This window comes from Neofelis nebulosa, chromosome 15 (genome assembly GCF_028018385.1).
Source record: "Neofelis nebulosa isolate mNeoNeb1 chromosome 15, mNeoNeb1.pri, whole genome shotgun sequence".
Taxonomy (NCBI): domain Eukaryota; kingdom Metazoa; phylum Chordata; class Mammalia; order Carnivora; family Felidae; genus Neofelis; species Neofelis nebulosa.
In genome coordinates, this window is record NC_080796.1 from 18665813 (window position 1) to 18683578 (window position 17766).

Below are 17766 nucleotides of genomic sequence, written 5' to 3' on the forward strand. Positions count from 1 at the left end.
GGTATCATTATCAAATACTGTGGCATTCGTATTCCCTTCCTCTGATGAATCCTTTATCTCAGCATGGCAGTCATGATAATGTTGCAATTAGTGACAATATCGACACTATTATAATCACTATTGAGCATCTGCCAATACACAAAACACTTTGCCTGTAGTGTCTTATTTAATTCAGACAGCAATCCTGTATATTAAATACAAAGAAACTCATTTACTGAACAAATACTACCAAGTGCCTATTGTGTGCTATCTACTGTTTTCTCATTTTTAACTTTTGGAAACTGAGGCCGAGAGAGGTCAAGTAATTTTCCTAGGCCCACGCAGGAAGTGACAGGAGGGTTGAACTCGAAGTCTGTGCTCTCTCTCTCTCCCATGCCCCAAACGAACGAGTCTTGATTTTGTAGCTGTTTCATAAAGGCAGAGCTAAAGAAAGCTAATACTTGCTCGAGGACATTGCAAATAAACGTCTTCCTCTGCAAACGTAGTCACTCTAACCAGGTTCAACAATTTAAGTAATCCCCACTGCCCTTCCTGAACACTTGCTTCTCTCTCGCTGACCTCTGAACACAAGTGGCTGTAGACGACTGGCCACAATCCTCACACATTCCTCATGGAAAACAGGACAGACATCTAACAGGAGATCAACTTGACCCTTCCATTTGGTGGACTCAAGTTATAGGGTTAGGGGAATGACAGAAATTTTTAATGGATGTACCTACCGGGTTCACTGCTGAGTAGTAGGCCCAAGCCCGGCAGGCAGAGCCAGGGTTTTCTGGCCCCGACCTTGGAGTGGCGTGCCATACATACGTATAACTGCTGTTCGGCTGAACAACATTATCTTCCTTAAACCATTCAGGAGAATCATCTTCATAAGACTTTCCCTCTGATGACTTTTCATAGGAAAGCCCATGGGCATGAAGAGAATATGGTCTGGATGCTAAATTTTTAAAACGAACCTAGAAAAAGGAATGGTCCACAAATGTACTTAAGATCAACAAAAATCCAAATTAAAGAATGTCATTATTATAGGCCCAAGTAGATGGCTATTAAATTAGACCTAGATCTATATACAGTAGAATATATTAATTGCATGCAGGTTCAAAGTCACATATGTATTATTTCACCTGATTTTTACAATATCCTATGAGATAGGGCCCAAGTAGTTTACCCTAGAAATACCAAAACATGTTTATTCTTCTGCTAAGCAAAAGTACTGACATTATGTTCGAATGAAATGATCACAATAGGTGCTGCAGATGTGGAGATGAATGAAGTTTGGGTCTTGCTAACAATAAGCTTTCAACCTCCTGATGAAGAGACACGTGCACATATGGATTCAAGTTAAAAATCTGGAGACCCAGGGCACAGGGAGGGCCCAGTCAGTTAAGCAACCGACTCTTGATTTCAACTCAGGTCACGATCTCACGGTTCATTAGATCCAGCTCTGCGTTGGGCTCCACTGACAGCACAGAACCTGCTCGGGATTCTCTCTCTCTCCCACTCTCTGTTCCTCTCCCCTGCTCACCCTCTCTCTGTCTCAAAATAAACTAAAAAATCTGGAGATCAAAAGTGTTGTAAACAAAGTATGAATGGGGTTCATGGGAATGCCAGGAAGGAGCTATTTGGTTAAATGTGCAGGAGAGGTTGGGGTGGCAAAAAAAGTTTCTTAGGGAAAACAGAACTGACCCTTGCAGTGATGAATGGGAGCTCAGCAGAAGGGGAAATAAAATCATGAGATCATTTTTTTTCTTGAAGATTATCAAACGACAGTAAAACCGTGGTTTGCAAAAATAATTCGTTCCAGAAACATGCTTGTCATCCAAAGCACTCGTATGTCAAAGTGAATTTTAAGAACCATTGGCTCAGTTGTGATCATGTGACGTTCGGCGTCATGTACTACTCATATTGCAAGATATCACTCATTTATCAAGTTCAAATTTATTAGAAATGTTTGCTCGTCTTGTGGAACGCTTGCAGAACAAGTTACTTGCAATCTAAAGTTTTACTGTACTTGGCAAGCAGTCTCTGAAAAGATGTGTTATTATTTGTTCATTTTGGAAAGTAAATAAATTACCCATAGCCCTCCTGCCCCTTTCACTGTTACAACCCCCTGGTGCTTGTGGAAATTCCTCTGACGATCTTAACAATGCTCAAAAGATGACTTACTTGGATGACATCATCCACTTCAGCTCTAATAACAGGACCAAGAATGCCGAGATGAGCTTCAAGCTCCCCCGTAGGATCACGTTTGGTAAAAGAGCCATCAAGATACTTTCGAAAGACCACTTTCTTGTATATGGTGTTCTCTGGAACATCGTCAATGTCTTCATTATCTACTTCACTGAAATAATAACAACAACAATAATAATAGTATTTGTTTAAAAGAACAAATGAAAGACCATTGAAGAATTGGAGGAATTATCCCTGCTTCTGAATATAGTGTCTAGCAGAGATATTTAATAAATACTTAATGTACAAATGAACGAAACTATAAATGAGTAAAAACTTAAGCCAGTAAATATCCTTCTGATCCCAGTTCATGTATCATTTCTTTGGTAAGGGCTCCTATGATCCTTTAGAGTAGGTGAAATCTGTCTATATTATTCTCTAAGTGTTCACAGTATTACCATAGTGTATATAGTATATTCCTGTAGTATTCTTAAATTTCTCTGTTATGTACAGTACAGTATATATCATTTATTTGTGATATTATCTATTAAAATCTGACTCTGACACTAGAGTGAAAGTCCCATGAGGTCAGGGATTGTGCCTAGTCTGCTCATTATTTAATTTCCAGTGCCTGGCAAATCATCTGACACATGACAGGCACTGGATCAACTTTTGTTTAATGTATTAATGAACGAACAATTGTAATCATATAGTCACATAGCAGATTTTAATATCAGAAGCAGACAAAGCCATGCAATGGGATTGGCAGCTTGGGGCTGTCAGTTGACAATGGTCACCCCTGTGAATGAAAGTAGCCACACTTCTCGTGTTTGCTGTTGTTAAATTGCATCATTCCTCACATAGTTCACCAGCTCAGTCTGGGGCCAGAGCACATCAGATTTTCTCACTGACTCTTACATTTCTCAAGCCTATGGAAACAGGCCGAAAGCTCATCCATCAATGTCATAGAATTTGTCATGCACCACAATCCATCAACAGAGAATCCCACTCTGTCTTCCTCCTGGTCTTCCTACACCACTGACCCCATCCTTCCAGACCCTAAGCATAGTTTCACAGAACACATGGGGATCAGCAAAGCAGCTGTGAGTGCCATAAACATGGGTTGCATATCTGGAATGGGACGTAAGATTTTGAAGGACCTGGTTCTATCCCTTTCTGCTTTGGAAACACCCTAAATCTTACTCTTTCAGGGCCTCTCTTAGAAATCCCTAGATAAATTATTCTCATATAGCAGTGGGAGCTACATTTAAATAGGAAGTCATATGAAAATGTGTTTTAGGCTAACAGAGTTCTAATATGGAAATGCCAGGCATCAGATTAATGAAATAATTTCTGTAAGCCATACCATATATTGTGTTTGCTTACTCTAATTACACTTTGGCTTTTGATTTTCAGTGTAGTTGTTAGCTTTTATAAAATCTGTGAACTATATATTAGACATGGTGTGAGCATGGTCACCAAGCTGTGATTCTCCCACTATTGCTAAGACTTGCCCCTTGTCCCCCCTGCCCCCAACCTCTTCTTTCTCTATATTGTCATCCCAGAATACAGGCCAAGTCCAGAGTCCAGCCCAATATGGCTTTCCATCCTTAAGCAGAATTGAATTGAAAACCGTTTTAAAAACATATGTAGATCCCTTAGGAACCCTCTGTTGTAAGTCAGGCCACTTACATAATTGCATCTCTGGTTGAAGAATGGCTGGAACCTGAAATGTTAAAGCAGAAGAGGATCTTGGGGGACATTTGGTGTACCTCCTTCATTTAAAAGATGAAAGTAACAAGGTCCAGGAAAGGAACTGACATAATCTATGAAGCTAAGAATGGCTAAAGCTTTTGAAGGGCTTCTCAACGCTCTTTGGATAAACAAAATTCTTCCCAAAGCCTAGTGGCATCTGGTCTTTGTAGAGCGAGCCCAACGTTTTCTTACACTCACCCCTTTCTTGAGCTCCAGCTACAGAGGCTTCAGGCTTCCTCCTTCCTCGTGGCCTCATTATGCTATTCTCTCTATCTAGAATGTTCAGTGTCAGGTTCCTGAATTCTCATATCACCGTATCACCGTGTATCTGCCTTTCCTTTTCGGTCTTTAGCATAGTTGTATTTTACACTTATTTATGTGAGCATTTGACTCTTATCTACCTGCCCAACTAGATGCAAGTTCCATGGGGGCAGGAGTCATGTATGTTTATATTCTATTTTATAGTCTCAACATTTAGCACAATGCTTAGGAGACAGTAAGCACTCATTCTATAAGCCAAGTTAAAATTCAAATTTAAAGCAAAAGAAATCATTGTTTATGACTGCCTCAGTTGAAGGTATAAACTTGCCTTTTTGTTTCTAAGCTGGTTTATATCTTTGGCCTCTGCCACTGGAATCTCATGCAATTTGAATTAAATTTCACCAAGATGCTATACACTTTATATTGATCAGCAAACAACAAAAAGATGTGTTTTTCCGTAAACAAATGCAAAAGGAGATTCCTTCTGATTAGCCAGATTAGCAGATAGCTATGGGTAGGCTGGGCTCTGCACTTGGGCGAGAAAAGGAGGTAGGAACATGAGTGATGAAAGAAGAGAGAGGAGGGAGCTTCTCTAGAGAATATCACGGACTTCTTACAGTGATTGTTCTTATATTGTCCAAATGTCATGTAATATAGAGAGGTTAATCATAGAATTGACAAAGGAAATTGTATAGGACAAATTGCAATAGGGGAATTAAATTTTCCCAGAATTAGTGTAATTTGCCCAGAATTACCTCCTCAGACTATTGTAATCTTTTTAGCAGTAGTGGAAAAATGAGAAAATCAACGGAGAAAATTTGGCCAAACCTTTGAGCAAATTTTGAATAATCCCAGGATAGTTCTTCAGCAGCAATGTAATAATATTTCTTGTTTCCATTGTTGCTGCGGAGATACCATGCTGCAATGTTGTCGGGATCTCTGGAAGAGTTAATGTCTGTCCTAACATCAGTTTGGTAAGGGTCATCATAGGCCACGTAATCAGTGTCATCAATGATTTCTTCACTGCTCTCTTCCTTCTGCCTTGGAATAATCTCAATGTAATCTCCATCATTTCCACTGAGGCCTATTACAACTGGTGGGTTAAGTTCCCTTGGTATAAAAGTGTTATTTACTGTAGAAGATAGTGGAGGAGATGGCACCTGACTAAGGTCTGGAGAAGGGGAAGTCTGACCAAATTCTGGAAGAAGCAATGAATGACTAAATTCAGAGGTGTTGGATGTCTGATCAAGGTCTGGAGGAGATGATGTCTGCCTGAGATCAGGAGAAAGGGCTGTTTGACTAATGTCTGGGGAAAGGGGTATCTGACCAAGGTCTTGAGAGAGTGTTGTCTGGCTGGTATCTGGAGAAAGGGTTGTTTGGCCAACATCTGATGAGAGGGTCTCCTGGCCGAGGTCTGGGGAAAGAGGCATCTGGCTGACGACTGATGAGAGAGTCTCCTGGCTGAGGTCTGGGAAGAAGGGCATCTGGCTGAGGTCTGGGGGAAGGTTCATCTTTATGAGATCTGGGGAAATGGTTATCTCACTGAGGTCTGGGGAAACATCTGTCTGGCTGAGGTCTGGAGAAAGGGTTGTTTGTCTGTGGTCTGGAGAAACGGCCATCTGGCTGAGGTCTGATAAGAGAGGCTCCTGGCTGAGGTCTGGGGAAAGGAGCATCTGGCCAAGGTCTGGGGAAACAGCTGTCTGGCTGAGGTCTGGGGAAAGGGTTGGTTGACTGAGATCTGCAGAGATGGTTGTCTGCCAGGCTTCAGGCTCCAAGGAAGGGAACATCTGAGCAATGCCAGTAGGGAAGGACTTGTTCCTTAGGTCATAGTTGAGCATCTGGCCAGGCTCTGGGAGAGATCCATGACTAGACTCTGTAGTGGAGTGCATTTGATCAGAGTCTTGAATAGGGAATGTTTGATAGCGTTCTTCTGGGGTTATTGTCTGATAAAGATCTGAAGGGGAGCTTGTCTGACTGGTGTCATTTGGGGGATTCTGATTATGGTTAGGAAGTGAGGCTATCAGGCTAAGATTCACAGAGGGGAATGTCTGATTGAGGTCTGTGGGATAAAAAGGTGTTTCCTTGGATTTATGGAATAACAATGAGTGATTAAGTCTCCTGTCTGCAAATGTGGTATTAGCCTTTCTTAGAGGATGAAAGCCCCTTGGAGATAGAGGAATATGGTGTGCAAGCTTCTCTTCCTTTTTCTTTTTTCGTGTTTTAATGAAAAAAGGGCTTTTCTTCAATCTACCGTTTCCTCCATCCTGTCTTTCTTGCAGAAATTTCTTTCTAATTCCAGAAAATGGGGGGTGGCCACTCTGCCTTCTGTCTTTGTTTGTGAAAGGGCTGCTTTTTCCCAAAGTCCTCGAGGCATTCTGAGGGCTGCTCAGCAGCTTAGTGGCAGCTGTGTCTTCATCAGCATCTTGGACTATTTCATAACTACCTTTCTCAGAAGCCGGATGCCATTTCCCATTCAAAATCTTTGATGGGTTCTTTTGTCTTAAGAGTAACAGGTCACCGCGAAGGTCTTCCCAGGCTCCCGTTCTGGAAGGAGAAGAGTTGCCTTGTCTTAAATGTCTCCCAGTTTTATATGCTGAAAGTCCCACCTGGGAGATCCCATGCTTTGTTGTGTGGTCTCTTCCTTTCTTGGATCCATTGTGCTTAGCATGTTTTTGATTCCTGAAACCATCTGCATCGAGCGGAAGAAGGCTTATCCCTGTGATATCTGATGGGAGAGGATCCTCCATGGAGTCTTCAGAATAAGGGCTGGAATGTTCTGCTGTGGAAGAGTTGAGAACTGATTTCTTGTCCAAGCCAATGCGTCCCAAGGGGGGACCAGCTGTGGTGGCTTCTGGGCGAGGAAGCGTTTTGTGAGGTCCTGCAAAGTTATGGACAATAAGCCTGCTAATGCTACTCAGGAAAGAAGAATTTGAACGAATAGCTGGATCAGTACTTGAAGGAATGAACTCAGAGTAGTTCTCCAGAGCTAGGGCAGTAAGATTAAACTCCTCTTCCTCTTGATTCAGTGATGAATTTCTGAATGACCTAATTCCTAACCATGAAGCCAGGTTTTCCTGATAATCATAGTCACCATCGTCCTCTTCACCTCTGTTTTCTGAAGAATCACGGATTTTCCGCGTAGTCATGGCTGTAGATGCCAGAGGTTCATATATAATCTCATATGAATCTTCGTCTTCATCCCGGATACACTTAACGTCCCTGAATCGCAGCCTTAGGTTCTTGCTTCTGGGACTGGAATTCACTGTAGTTAATATCCAAGTTCCTACAGAAGAGAGACAGAGAAAACAGAGAGCTCTAAGTCCCAAAAAATATAGAAAAACACTAGGATCCATTGTGGCAGATGATTTTCAATGAACTTCAGGGCAGGGACAATCCGGCATGGTCTGTGGGCCACCACTGATCCATGAACTATTGATTAGTGTTCCACAGTGACAGAAGGAGATCAGTTGGTCTAAGGTGTTTAGAAAGCCCGTTAGCAATTTGACATTGCTGTGACATCCAAGCATGTGATCACTATCGGCCCAAAGGATTGGTCAGTGGAGATTAGGGATAAAAGAGTTAGCATAGAGAGTTTGAGAATCACTATTTTAGAATATATTTAAAAAGGATGAATGAAGAATAAAATGGGCTTTGAATACCATAACCATCCTGTTAGCTGCACATATTGCAAATTGGTGTGAGGGGAGGATGATGATGTTCACCCCAACAAATAAGAGACATATAGATATTTCTAAGCAATAAATGATTTGGGTGGGCCCAGGGAAACTTTGAATCTCTTTGAAATGCTATTATTTGCTGGCGTACAGATTTCCTGGAGAGTCTCCAATAGTTAGCACTCGTTGGGTGTCTGCCGAGTGCTAGGATATTACAATTAATGGTCAGAGCAACTCTGTAAAGTGTTGTTATTGTGTTTTTCAGATGAAAACACGGAGGCTCAGTGACTTGGTCAAGTCACTTGTCCATACTGAATGCCAGAGCGCATCTGAACAACTCCAAAGCCCATGTGCTTTCCATGGCACTGCTGGCTTTGAGGCCAGCCTCTAAGGCACTATATCTGATGGTCACTACTGCATGGTGGAATGACTATCTTTAAAAACTAAAAAAGGGAATCACTTTCTCCAACTGCAGACTGAGCCCCTGACCTACCACCACACCCATGCCTGGCTCCCCTCCTCCCCAGGTGGGTGACGGGCATTGAGGAGGGCACCTGTTGGGATGAGTGCTGGGTGTTGTATGGAAACCAATTTGAACAATAAATTATATATATTAAAAAAAAAACTAAACTAAAAAAGGTAGGGGTGCCTGGGTGGCTCAGTCAGTTGAGTATCCAATTTTGGCACAGGCCATGATCTCCCGGTTCGTGGGTTTGAGCTCAGCGTCGGGCTCTGTGCTGATAGCTCGGAGCCTGGAGCCTGCTTCAGATTCTGTGTCTCCCTCTCCTTCTGCCCCTCCCCTGCTCACACTCGCTGTCTGTCAAAAATGAATAAACATTAAACAAAACCTGAAAAGGGTTTTTTTTTTGATAAAAGAAATGCTCTTTTGTGGCTGAATGTTCACACTTCCTCCTCTAAGTCATGGCTTATCTCTTTGCTGTTGTGTCTTTACTTCTCACTTAGCCCAGAGAAGGATAAATGGAACCCACATTAAGCGACTGGACCCTTTAGGTAATTAATTCCACCCAATATGAATCATGAGAAATACTGAAAGGCAAGCCTGAAAGGGATCAGAAAGATAAACCCAGGAACTGTGGGAGTCTGGAGAGCTGCAGCAGACCTTTAGAGATCAAAGATGCCTCTCCAAGTGTCTAGGCTCTTACCAACATTATCCATTGTGACGGTCACAGATTCCCCACGCATGGGGAAGAGCGTCAAGGTGTCCTCATGTCTCTTTCCATAGACGAATGAGTGCCCAGTGAAGTGAATGGTCAAAATGTCATCCTGGGTCCCTACACTGCAGAAGTGCCACTGGACAGTGTCATCAAAGCAGAATCCTAGCGTGGGTATACTCTCAGGCACATAGCCATTGATAGCTGAAAGAGTAAAATCTGTTAACATGCAGGCCTCCGCCAACAAAAGGACATGTGTCTAATTATACCTGGGATTAATGTCCTAATATTAACTTGGTTGTGTCAAAGCAGTGATCATCTGAGATAAGCTCCACCAGGTCTAACATGTGACTAGAAGATCAAAGTCAGATTTCCCAAAGGAGAATTTAATTTCCTAAGTTAGCCAAGGGAGAAATACTCCGATAAAGACAAAGCTTTTCATTCATGTTGACTTCTTCATTGTCAAGTGTGTATCAGATACTTTGTTTTCCACGGTCTGCTTTGAAAGATATTCTGAACATCAATTTAGAATATTGTCTAGACTAATTCTACCTGGAAGGAAAGCATAATATAAGAAAGTCGTCTTGACACATGAGTTAGTGAATAAGAAGTAATGTCCCTAAAAGTCATGCATATTTAGTACATTTGCAACTTGTATTGTGCCCTCTTAGGACTGAGATAACCTATAGTTTTCATGCAGGGATTGAGTTCACACGTCTTCATTATCTTTCAAAGGGACACAGCTTTAGGCAGTATCTTTACTCAGATTCTAGGCATGGTAATAAAATCACAGGCTTGATTCTTTGAGGACACGGCCCACATCTGCCTGGTTTACCAGTCTAGCCCTGATCCTAGTATGAGGCCTAGCACTAGTGAACCCTTAAATATTTACTGAAGAACCGATATATGTTTTTAGTTTGTATTTCATTCAGGAGGTTCTTCTCAATGGTCGGAAGCTCTATAATATAGTAGCCAGTAGTGACAGGGGCCACTGAGCACTTGAAAGGTGGAGAATCTGGATGGTGATGTGCTCAAAGGGTAAAATATACACCAGATTTCAGAGACTTAGTATATGAAATAAAGAAAGCAAACCTCATCAATTTTTATATTGGTTATATGTTGAAATGATCACATTTGGGATGTATTTCTCTTCAGTTTTTCATATGGCCGTCAGAAAAGTTTAAATCGCATTTGTGGCTCACACATAATTTCAAACTGGACAGCGCTGGCCCAGAACGATGACAGATTCGCTGCCAAAATGAAATTATGCAAAGAAAGCGGAGTAACTCCCTGTTTTGAGTGATTTCCATGGCACCTGGCCGTTCAGATAATCCCCAGCTGCCAGTCATCTGAAGCCATATGAACAGACCGCAGAGAAGCCATCCTCCTATCTACGATCACCTATCAGAGAAGGTGGTCATAATGACTCTTGAGCGTAAGGAAATGTGGTGAGGACCCTGACCACTGTGGCAGTGTTTGCTTCCAGCTGGCTTAGTCAAATCTCTCTCAGACTTGTCAGAGCAGTGGCTCTGGGCACTGAAACTGAAAACCGCAGCAAATGCCTGGACTTTGGCTCAGGTCACTCCCTCTGTTCTGAACTTCTTACCGCTCCCTTCAAACTTCTTCGTGGATTGGCTCTTTAAGACGCTTGGCTCCCCATATGCATTTTGCCTTAGTTTGACTGGACAGTCCAGCTTTGGGTTACTTACTCAGTTTCTGCCCTGCTAGCAAGAGCGTTCACCTTGCCCCCCACCCCCCGTCTGAAATCCCCATATGCCACTGACCAAGCCTGTACCCGCTCTCCTCACCACCCCCACCCCTCACCCGGCTCCTCCGGAGTGTATGTGCCCAGAGCACGCACATCTGGAGCATGAGACCAAGACTTCCTAAGGGTCACAAGCTTTTGGCCTCATGTCGTAAAGAAGTTTCTGTAATATCATCCACTAATTTCGTCATCAAAGCGAGGACTGAGAGCGAGGATAAGAGGTGAGTGGATTCTACTCCATGTCTCCGCCTTTAGGCACAGTCCTACTTTAAGCACCGGAGTGAAAAACTGACGGACGAAAACAGTGATTTGACTTACTGCTCATGATGTTTGATTCATAAAACTTGGGGTCATCACGTTTCACCTTATCGGGATTTTCGCAGAACTTGTTGATATTGTCCTCAATGTACCAGCTCTTGTTCTCATCAAACACAGCAAACACAGCCTGCTGCTCAATGTCTGCTGCCCTCTGGAGGGTAGAAGTGCTGTGTTCAGTGATTGATGTGCCAGCCCATCGCCCGCAACACTGAGCTCTTCTCAGAAACCAAAGAGGCACAGCCCCTGGGGCCACTGAAGCCACAAATGCAGGCATGTAAGAAAACCATTTTGTACAAAGCCCTCATTAGGGCCAAAGGTAATGTGCAAAGGCAAACTGAGTGGATCAGGAAATTCAGAGACTAAAACATCTTAGTAGAAAAATTCCATCTCCTCACGGCCGCTGTAATTGTGTTCTATCTCTGTAAGTGAATACCTTTCAACCTGCAAGATTGACCAGATGTGCTCCAAATAGTTGCAAAGGATAAAACAGAAGGTTGCAATAGGAAAACTTTATCCCTCTTCCTATCTGCGTCCTTTCCTAGCTCAATAAGTTAGGGTCTTCCAAATGTCCATTTAAAAAATTTTTCCAAACATATATTTATGGTATACGCCTTAGGATGAACTTCTTTAATAACAGCTTAGCCTGGTTGGGAATTTTAAGTTACTAATATGAGACTATTAGTCTCTGATGAAGTTCCATATATTTGTTCACATTTTTTTTTTTGTATAATTTAGTCTCACTAGAGATGGACCATTGTCTGGGTCCAACTTCACCAGATGCTATCTCTCCAAAGTATTATCTCTCTCATCTCTCCCTAGTTCAGGTCTCTAAAAATAACAAGGACTAGTAGAGAGATTTACCCTTTTACCAGGTGGTATCTCACTGAGCCCCAAAGCAGCCATGTCAAATTTTTTTAGGAGGGGTATTAGCCAAAGGAAGAAATTGAGAAAGGCGAAGTGACTTGCCGATCACATAGCAAAATATCTGGAATTTCAAACTAAAACAAAATACTGCATCACTCTATAGAATGATTGCCTTCTGCAGTGAGAGTCAGATGAAAATAGACAAGACAAAAAAAAAAAAAAAGGAATCTATGTTGTCACATTTGCACTAAAGAGGACAACTTAGCATTTTCTGTTCTCTAGAAGAAGGCTCATTCTCTAGTGAGAAGACCTAATCTGTGTCAGCCAGAAGAAGTTCCTAGATTTTCTAAAAGTTTACTCCATGGACAGAATACCTGTATGCCTCGTTTATCCAGGGATCTGCTCTTACAAATTAGAAGTAGCCCGATCAGCCCAGAGGCAATGTCCCTGGTGATGTCCACATTACTGTAGTATGGTCTTGTCAAGCACTGGGCATCATTTTCTGTGGGTTCATCAGACTCTAGGATGTTCCACTTGTAAGTATAGGTTTCCCCTGGCTGAACTGCTCTGATCATAGTGTTATTGCCTGAAAGAAAATGAAGGTAAAATTGTCTTCACTTTCAAAATTATTTCAGTAAACAAACAAACAGCAAAATTTTTATTAGAGCCAGGTAATATTAGGGAAGGAATATGTGTATACTAAGCTCCACTTGACAGAACCTTGGATTACGTGTCGCCGTTAGAAATCGCTCCACTAGAGGCCGCTATGGCACTAACAAAGAACAGCACATTTTAGGGTAAATAAATCCCTGAAGTGAGCAGGGTTTCGTTGTGACTTTTAGGACACCCCTACTTGTATACTGCCTGACTGCACAAGTCATGTTACTGAGCAAAGAGGACAGTAGGAAAGCGTGGCAGCCTCTCAGAGGTGAACAGTTTCATTCAGTAGACTCGGGTTCAAACCTGAAGTGAAGGAAGAGTTGACTTCATCTTCATAAGGAGAGAAGGTCACTCCATGAGGGTAAATGCTGTAGACACGGCTGGCCATATTTTTGAACACGATCTACAAAGTTAATTCATTATTTCAGGACTTAAGCTCAATCGTGAGAATTGATATGGGATGCTTAGCTTGGCAAACGCACTTGATGGAGGGCGTGCTTATGTGTGTGTGTTCGCAAACTAGTTCTGTTTCTCTGAGCAGCAACCTCTCCCCATCACCTGGAAGAAACTTTTGAGAGAATTTCACTCACACGGTAGGGTGGAAAATGGAAAGAGAAGTCTGCCCTGTATTTTCCTCACAGTATATCACTCTTTCCAAACCTGTCCCCTTCCCCTCTCCTCTCAACTTGGACCACATCTGCCTTCAGACCTGTTCCTTCTCCTCTCTAGACCATGATTCCCTTCTCCAGCCTGGCACACCTCCCAGGACACTGTCCTTGACATTATCTTCTTGAGGGGCATACAAATAGCCAGATCCTGAATTTCCAATGAGGTGTATTTACACTTGCTAAGAGCACCTAAAAGGGATGGGGGAAATCAGAAATGGCGGAAGGGAAAGAGGAATAGAGAAAGGCTGCTTCCTATCCTTTTGTTATCTTTAAATGAACAGAATTGACCTTGTGTGCGGATATGTTAGTTTACCCCTAGGAAGGGATGAAAGGAGGAGCATTATTTACACAGGAGTGATAGTCAGCCTTCTTAATCTTCAAAAGAGAACCTTAATCTTATCTCCTACTGGTCGATTGCCAAAGCATTTGGCTCATCCTTAATCTGTAGATTACCTGCATTCTAGAACCTTGCCAAAGATGCCAACCTTTAATTTTCTGCTGCCCAGTTCTTATCAAAAGCTTGACTGATGTGGCATATATTTAAGGAAAGCTGCCTGAAGAACACTCGGTGTTCTTGATACATGTCTAAATTTACCTTCATCACAGACCAGCTTATGGGAGAACTACATACCTAGAGCACAGTGATGAATTGTTTATACTCAGTTGTGTTTACTGTTATGTTCTCAGCTATGAGGACAACCCTTATATTAAAAAGCTATGCAACTTATTTATTATACCAATTATAGGGATTCTATCAAGGATTCCATCCACTGTATTACACAGCATCCTCTTTTTAAGGATCCATGGGAGAAACTGATCTCACTATCAGGGAAAACGATATTTTCTTTATGAGTACTGCGAATCTTGCCCTGACATATTTCCCTTTTCACTCGGCTGCTGGAATGCTTTGGACAAAATTTACAGACAACCTGATTGGAACATATGGCGTGTGTTCCACTGTATTTATCCATTGCTTTATTTTCTTTGTCCCCACATTATCCTTCACCTCAATGAAATTGGTTCTTTGCTTTATCCTTTTACAATTTGATGAATTGTCTTAGATTCTTTATGTTGTGAGGTAGGCTATAAATCAGAGCAAATACTACATAAAAACTGAAGTTGCATTTGAATCAAAAATTATAATGGACATATTTATACATTGTCTTTCACTATTTAATTTCTTCCATGGTTCCATATTTGTGGTACTTACTTTGAGTGTGTCTCTGACCTGGGCTCTGATAATAGGACCCAAGATCCCATCTTCTTTGATATTGGGATTCTCCATGCGTTTGGTGAAAGACTCATCTTGGTACTGCTTGTAGACAACCTTCTTATAATGTTTTCCAATTTGGTTTGAGAAATTATCCAAATGCAGAGATCTGTATTTTCTTAAAGTGAAATGAAATTTAAAAAAATTAAACCGTTCGCTCGAATAAAGACCCCAGGAGGATGAGGAAACCCTATGCTTAGAAGTTCTGCTCTTGAATTAGCTAAAATGCTAATTTTCTTTAAAAAAAATTCTTAACGTGGTTTGCAAAGTCCCAATATCTGCTCTCTAGTTGGAAAACTGGAAACCTCTCATCTGTCTGTCTTCTCCACCACTGATAAAGTTGTGGGCGTGGTTAGAAAAGGCTACCTAGAACTTCCTGTCATTCTGGTCACTAGAACAGACCTTAGAAATCTCTGGAAAAAGAGCTATCCAAAAGCAATGAGAGGATAAGAGACTCTTGAGAACTGAGAACAAACTAAGGGTAGATGGGTGGTGGGGGAGAGGGGAAAGAGGGCGATGGGCAGGGAGGAGGGCACTTGTTGGGATGAGCACTGGGTGATGTATGGAAACCAATCTGACAATAAATTATATTAAAAAAAAAAAAAAACAAAAGGAATGAGAGGATATACTGTGAATTTTTTTTCTCAAGTCCTCCTTATCACTTAATTTGTGGTACCCTTAGTGACTGACCAGGTATTTCTCAATCTCTAAAGATATGTTCCCACCCAGGAAGCTCTGACTATTTTTATTAGACGTAGTTCTGTGCTGTTGGTCTATCCCTTCTACCATCCACCTGATCCCAGTGCCAACTAAAAAGCAATCACCTTCACCCATCTTCTGTAGCTCTTATGATAAAAGATTTGGGGCAGCAACACGAACCACTTTTCCTTTTGGTCCTCTTTATTGCCTTAGTTTCCAAAAACAGAAGCGCCATGATAGAACTGATCCATTTATGCCTTTATTTTGCACAATAAAAAGCACAGACCGTTGCCAGAGTCCTGGAACCTTATTGCAGTTCTGCCAATTATTATTATCTAATCTTGAGCAAGTTCCTTTTCTGCCCTTCTTTCTCAGTTACATTTTTTGAATAGCAGATTTGAATAGCAAATACATTCAAATGATTTTGATTACAGTGAAAATGCTCACTCACACACTATATCCCATCAATCCCACGTCTCTGACCATCCCTGAATTTTCTAAATATTCACTTGCATTAATTTCATGTGTATAATTCTAGAGCATCTTTATGCAACTATGAGTTATAAATATAAATACACTTATATTCTCATTCCTTAGCAAACAGGCAGCTATTTTATACTTAGTGCTACACCTTGACTTTGTCTTGTATTTTCCCAGCTTTATTGAGGTGATTTTGACAAACAAAAATTGTATATATTTGAGAAGTACAACATGATGATTCATATATGTATATATGTGATTACCATAATTAAGGTAATTAACACTTCCATCACCTCACCTAGTTACTATATTCGTTTTTGGGGGTGAGAATACTTAAGGTCTACTGTCTTAACAAATTTCAAGTATACGATACCAACTATGGTCACCATACTGCTTATTAGGTCCACATTTAAGTGAGATCAGGAGATCATACAGTATTTGTCACTTCGTGTTGGGATGTGTCTTAGCAGTATGTTCTGCAGCTTCATCCATGTTGTTTTAAGTGGCAGGCTTTCCTTCTTTTTTTTAAGGCTGAGTAATATTTCAGTGTGTGTGTGTGTGTGTGTGTGTGTGTGTGTGTGTGTGTGTCTGGAATTTTCTTTCCCCATTCATCCCTCACCAGACCCTCAGGTTGTTTCCATATCTTGGCAATTGTGAATAATGATGCAATGAACATGGGGCACAGAGATCTCTTTAAGGTATTGCTTTCATTTCCTTTGGATATATATTCGGCAGTAGGATTGCTGGATATTGTGCTACTTCTATTTTTGATTTTTGGAGGAGACTTCTTACTATTTTCAATAATGGCTATGTCAAATTACATTCTCACCAACAGTGTACAGAGTTCCATTTTCCTCACATCCTCACCAACTCTTGTCATCTCTTTTTTTGTGGTAGCCATCCTCACAGGTATGAGGTGATAATCTCACTGTGGATATGATTTGCATTTCCCTGATGACTAGTGATGTTGAACATCTTTTCATGTATCGATTTGCCATTTATATGTCTTCTTTGGAAAAATGTCAGCTTAGGTCCTTTGCTCATTTCTAAAAGTTTACTTTATTTTTTAAAAGATTTTATTTTTAAGTGATTTCTACACCCAACAAGACGCTTGAACTCACAACCCTGAGATCAAAAGTCCTACTCTCCACTGACTGAGCCAGCCAGGCACCTACCTTCACCCATTTTAAAATCAGGTTGAGGGGCGCCTGGGTGGCGCAGTCGGTTAAGCGTCCGACTTCAGCCAGGTCACGATCTCGCGGTCCGTGAGTTCGAGCCCCGCGTCAGGCTCTGGGCTGATGGCTCGGAGCCTGGAGCCTGTTTCCGATTCTGTGTCTCCCTCTTTCTCTGCCCCTCCCCCGTTCATGCTCTGTCTCTCTCTCTCCCAAAAATAAATAAAAAACGTTGAAAAAAAAATTTTTTTTTTAAAAATAAAAAATAAAAAATAAAATCAGGTTGGGTTTTTGTTTGTTTGTTCTGCCATTGAGTTTTTTATATATTTTAGAAATATGGCTCACAAATATTTTCTCCCATTCCATAAATATCTTTTTCATTTTGCTGATTGTTTCCTTTGCTGTAGAGAAGCTTTTAAGTTTGATGTAGGCCCACTTATTTTTTTGTTGCCTGTGCTTTTCGTGTTATACCAAAAAAGAATCATTGTCAAGATCAGTGTCAAAAAGCTTTTCCCTTACCTATTCTCCTTCAATTCTTTAATCTATGTTGAGTTAATTTTGTGTATCCTATAAGCTAATGGTCCTATAAGCTAATTTCATTCTTTTGCATGTGGCTATCCAGTTTTTCCAACATTATTTATTAAAGAGACTATCTTGTCCCCATTGTATATTTTAGTGCCCTTGTCAAAGATTCATTGATTATATATGCATGTGTTTATTTCTGGCCTCTATTCTGCTTCATTGGTCTGTTTGATTAGTATAGCTTTGTAATACAATTTGAAATAAAGAGTGTGATGCCTCTAGCTTTTGGTCTTCTAGTTCAATATTGTTTTGGTTAT

General features: G+C 41.2%; 1 protein-coding gene across 1 annotated transcript in view; it reads right to left on the reverse strand.

The window, feature by feature from the left end:
• Nucleotides 1-17766, reverse strand: part of F5 (coagulation factor V) — a 77981-nt gene that overhangs the window by 21269 nt on the left and 38946 nt on the right. Inside the window, exons 8-15 of the mRNA XM_058700999.1 lie at nt 14517-14694; nt 12942-13041; nt 12353-12564; nt 11115-11265; nt 9023-9235; nt 5014-7468; nt 2167-2341; nt 720-956 (exon numbers count right to left, since the gene is read on the reverse strand). Of these exons, the coding sequence (XP_058556982.1) occupies nt 720-956; nt 2167-2341; nt 5014-7468; nt 9023-9235; nt 11115-11265; nt 12353-12564; nt 12942-13041; nt 14517-14694 (3721 nt within the window). The remainder of the gene's footprint in view (nt 1-719; nt 957-2166; nt 2342-5013; nt 7469-9022; nt 9236-11114; nt 11266-12352; nt 12565-12941; nt 13042-14516; nt 14695-17766) is intronic.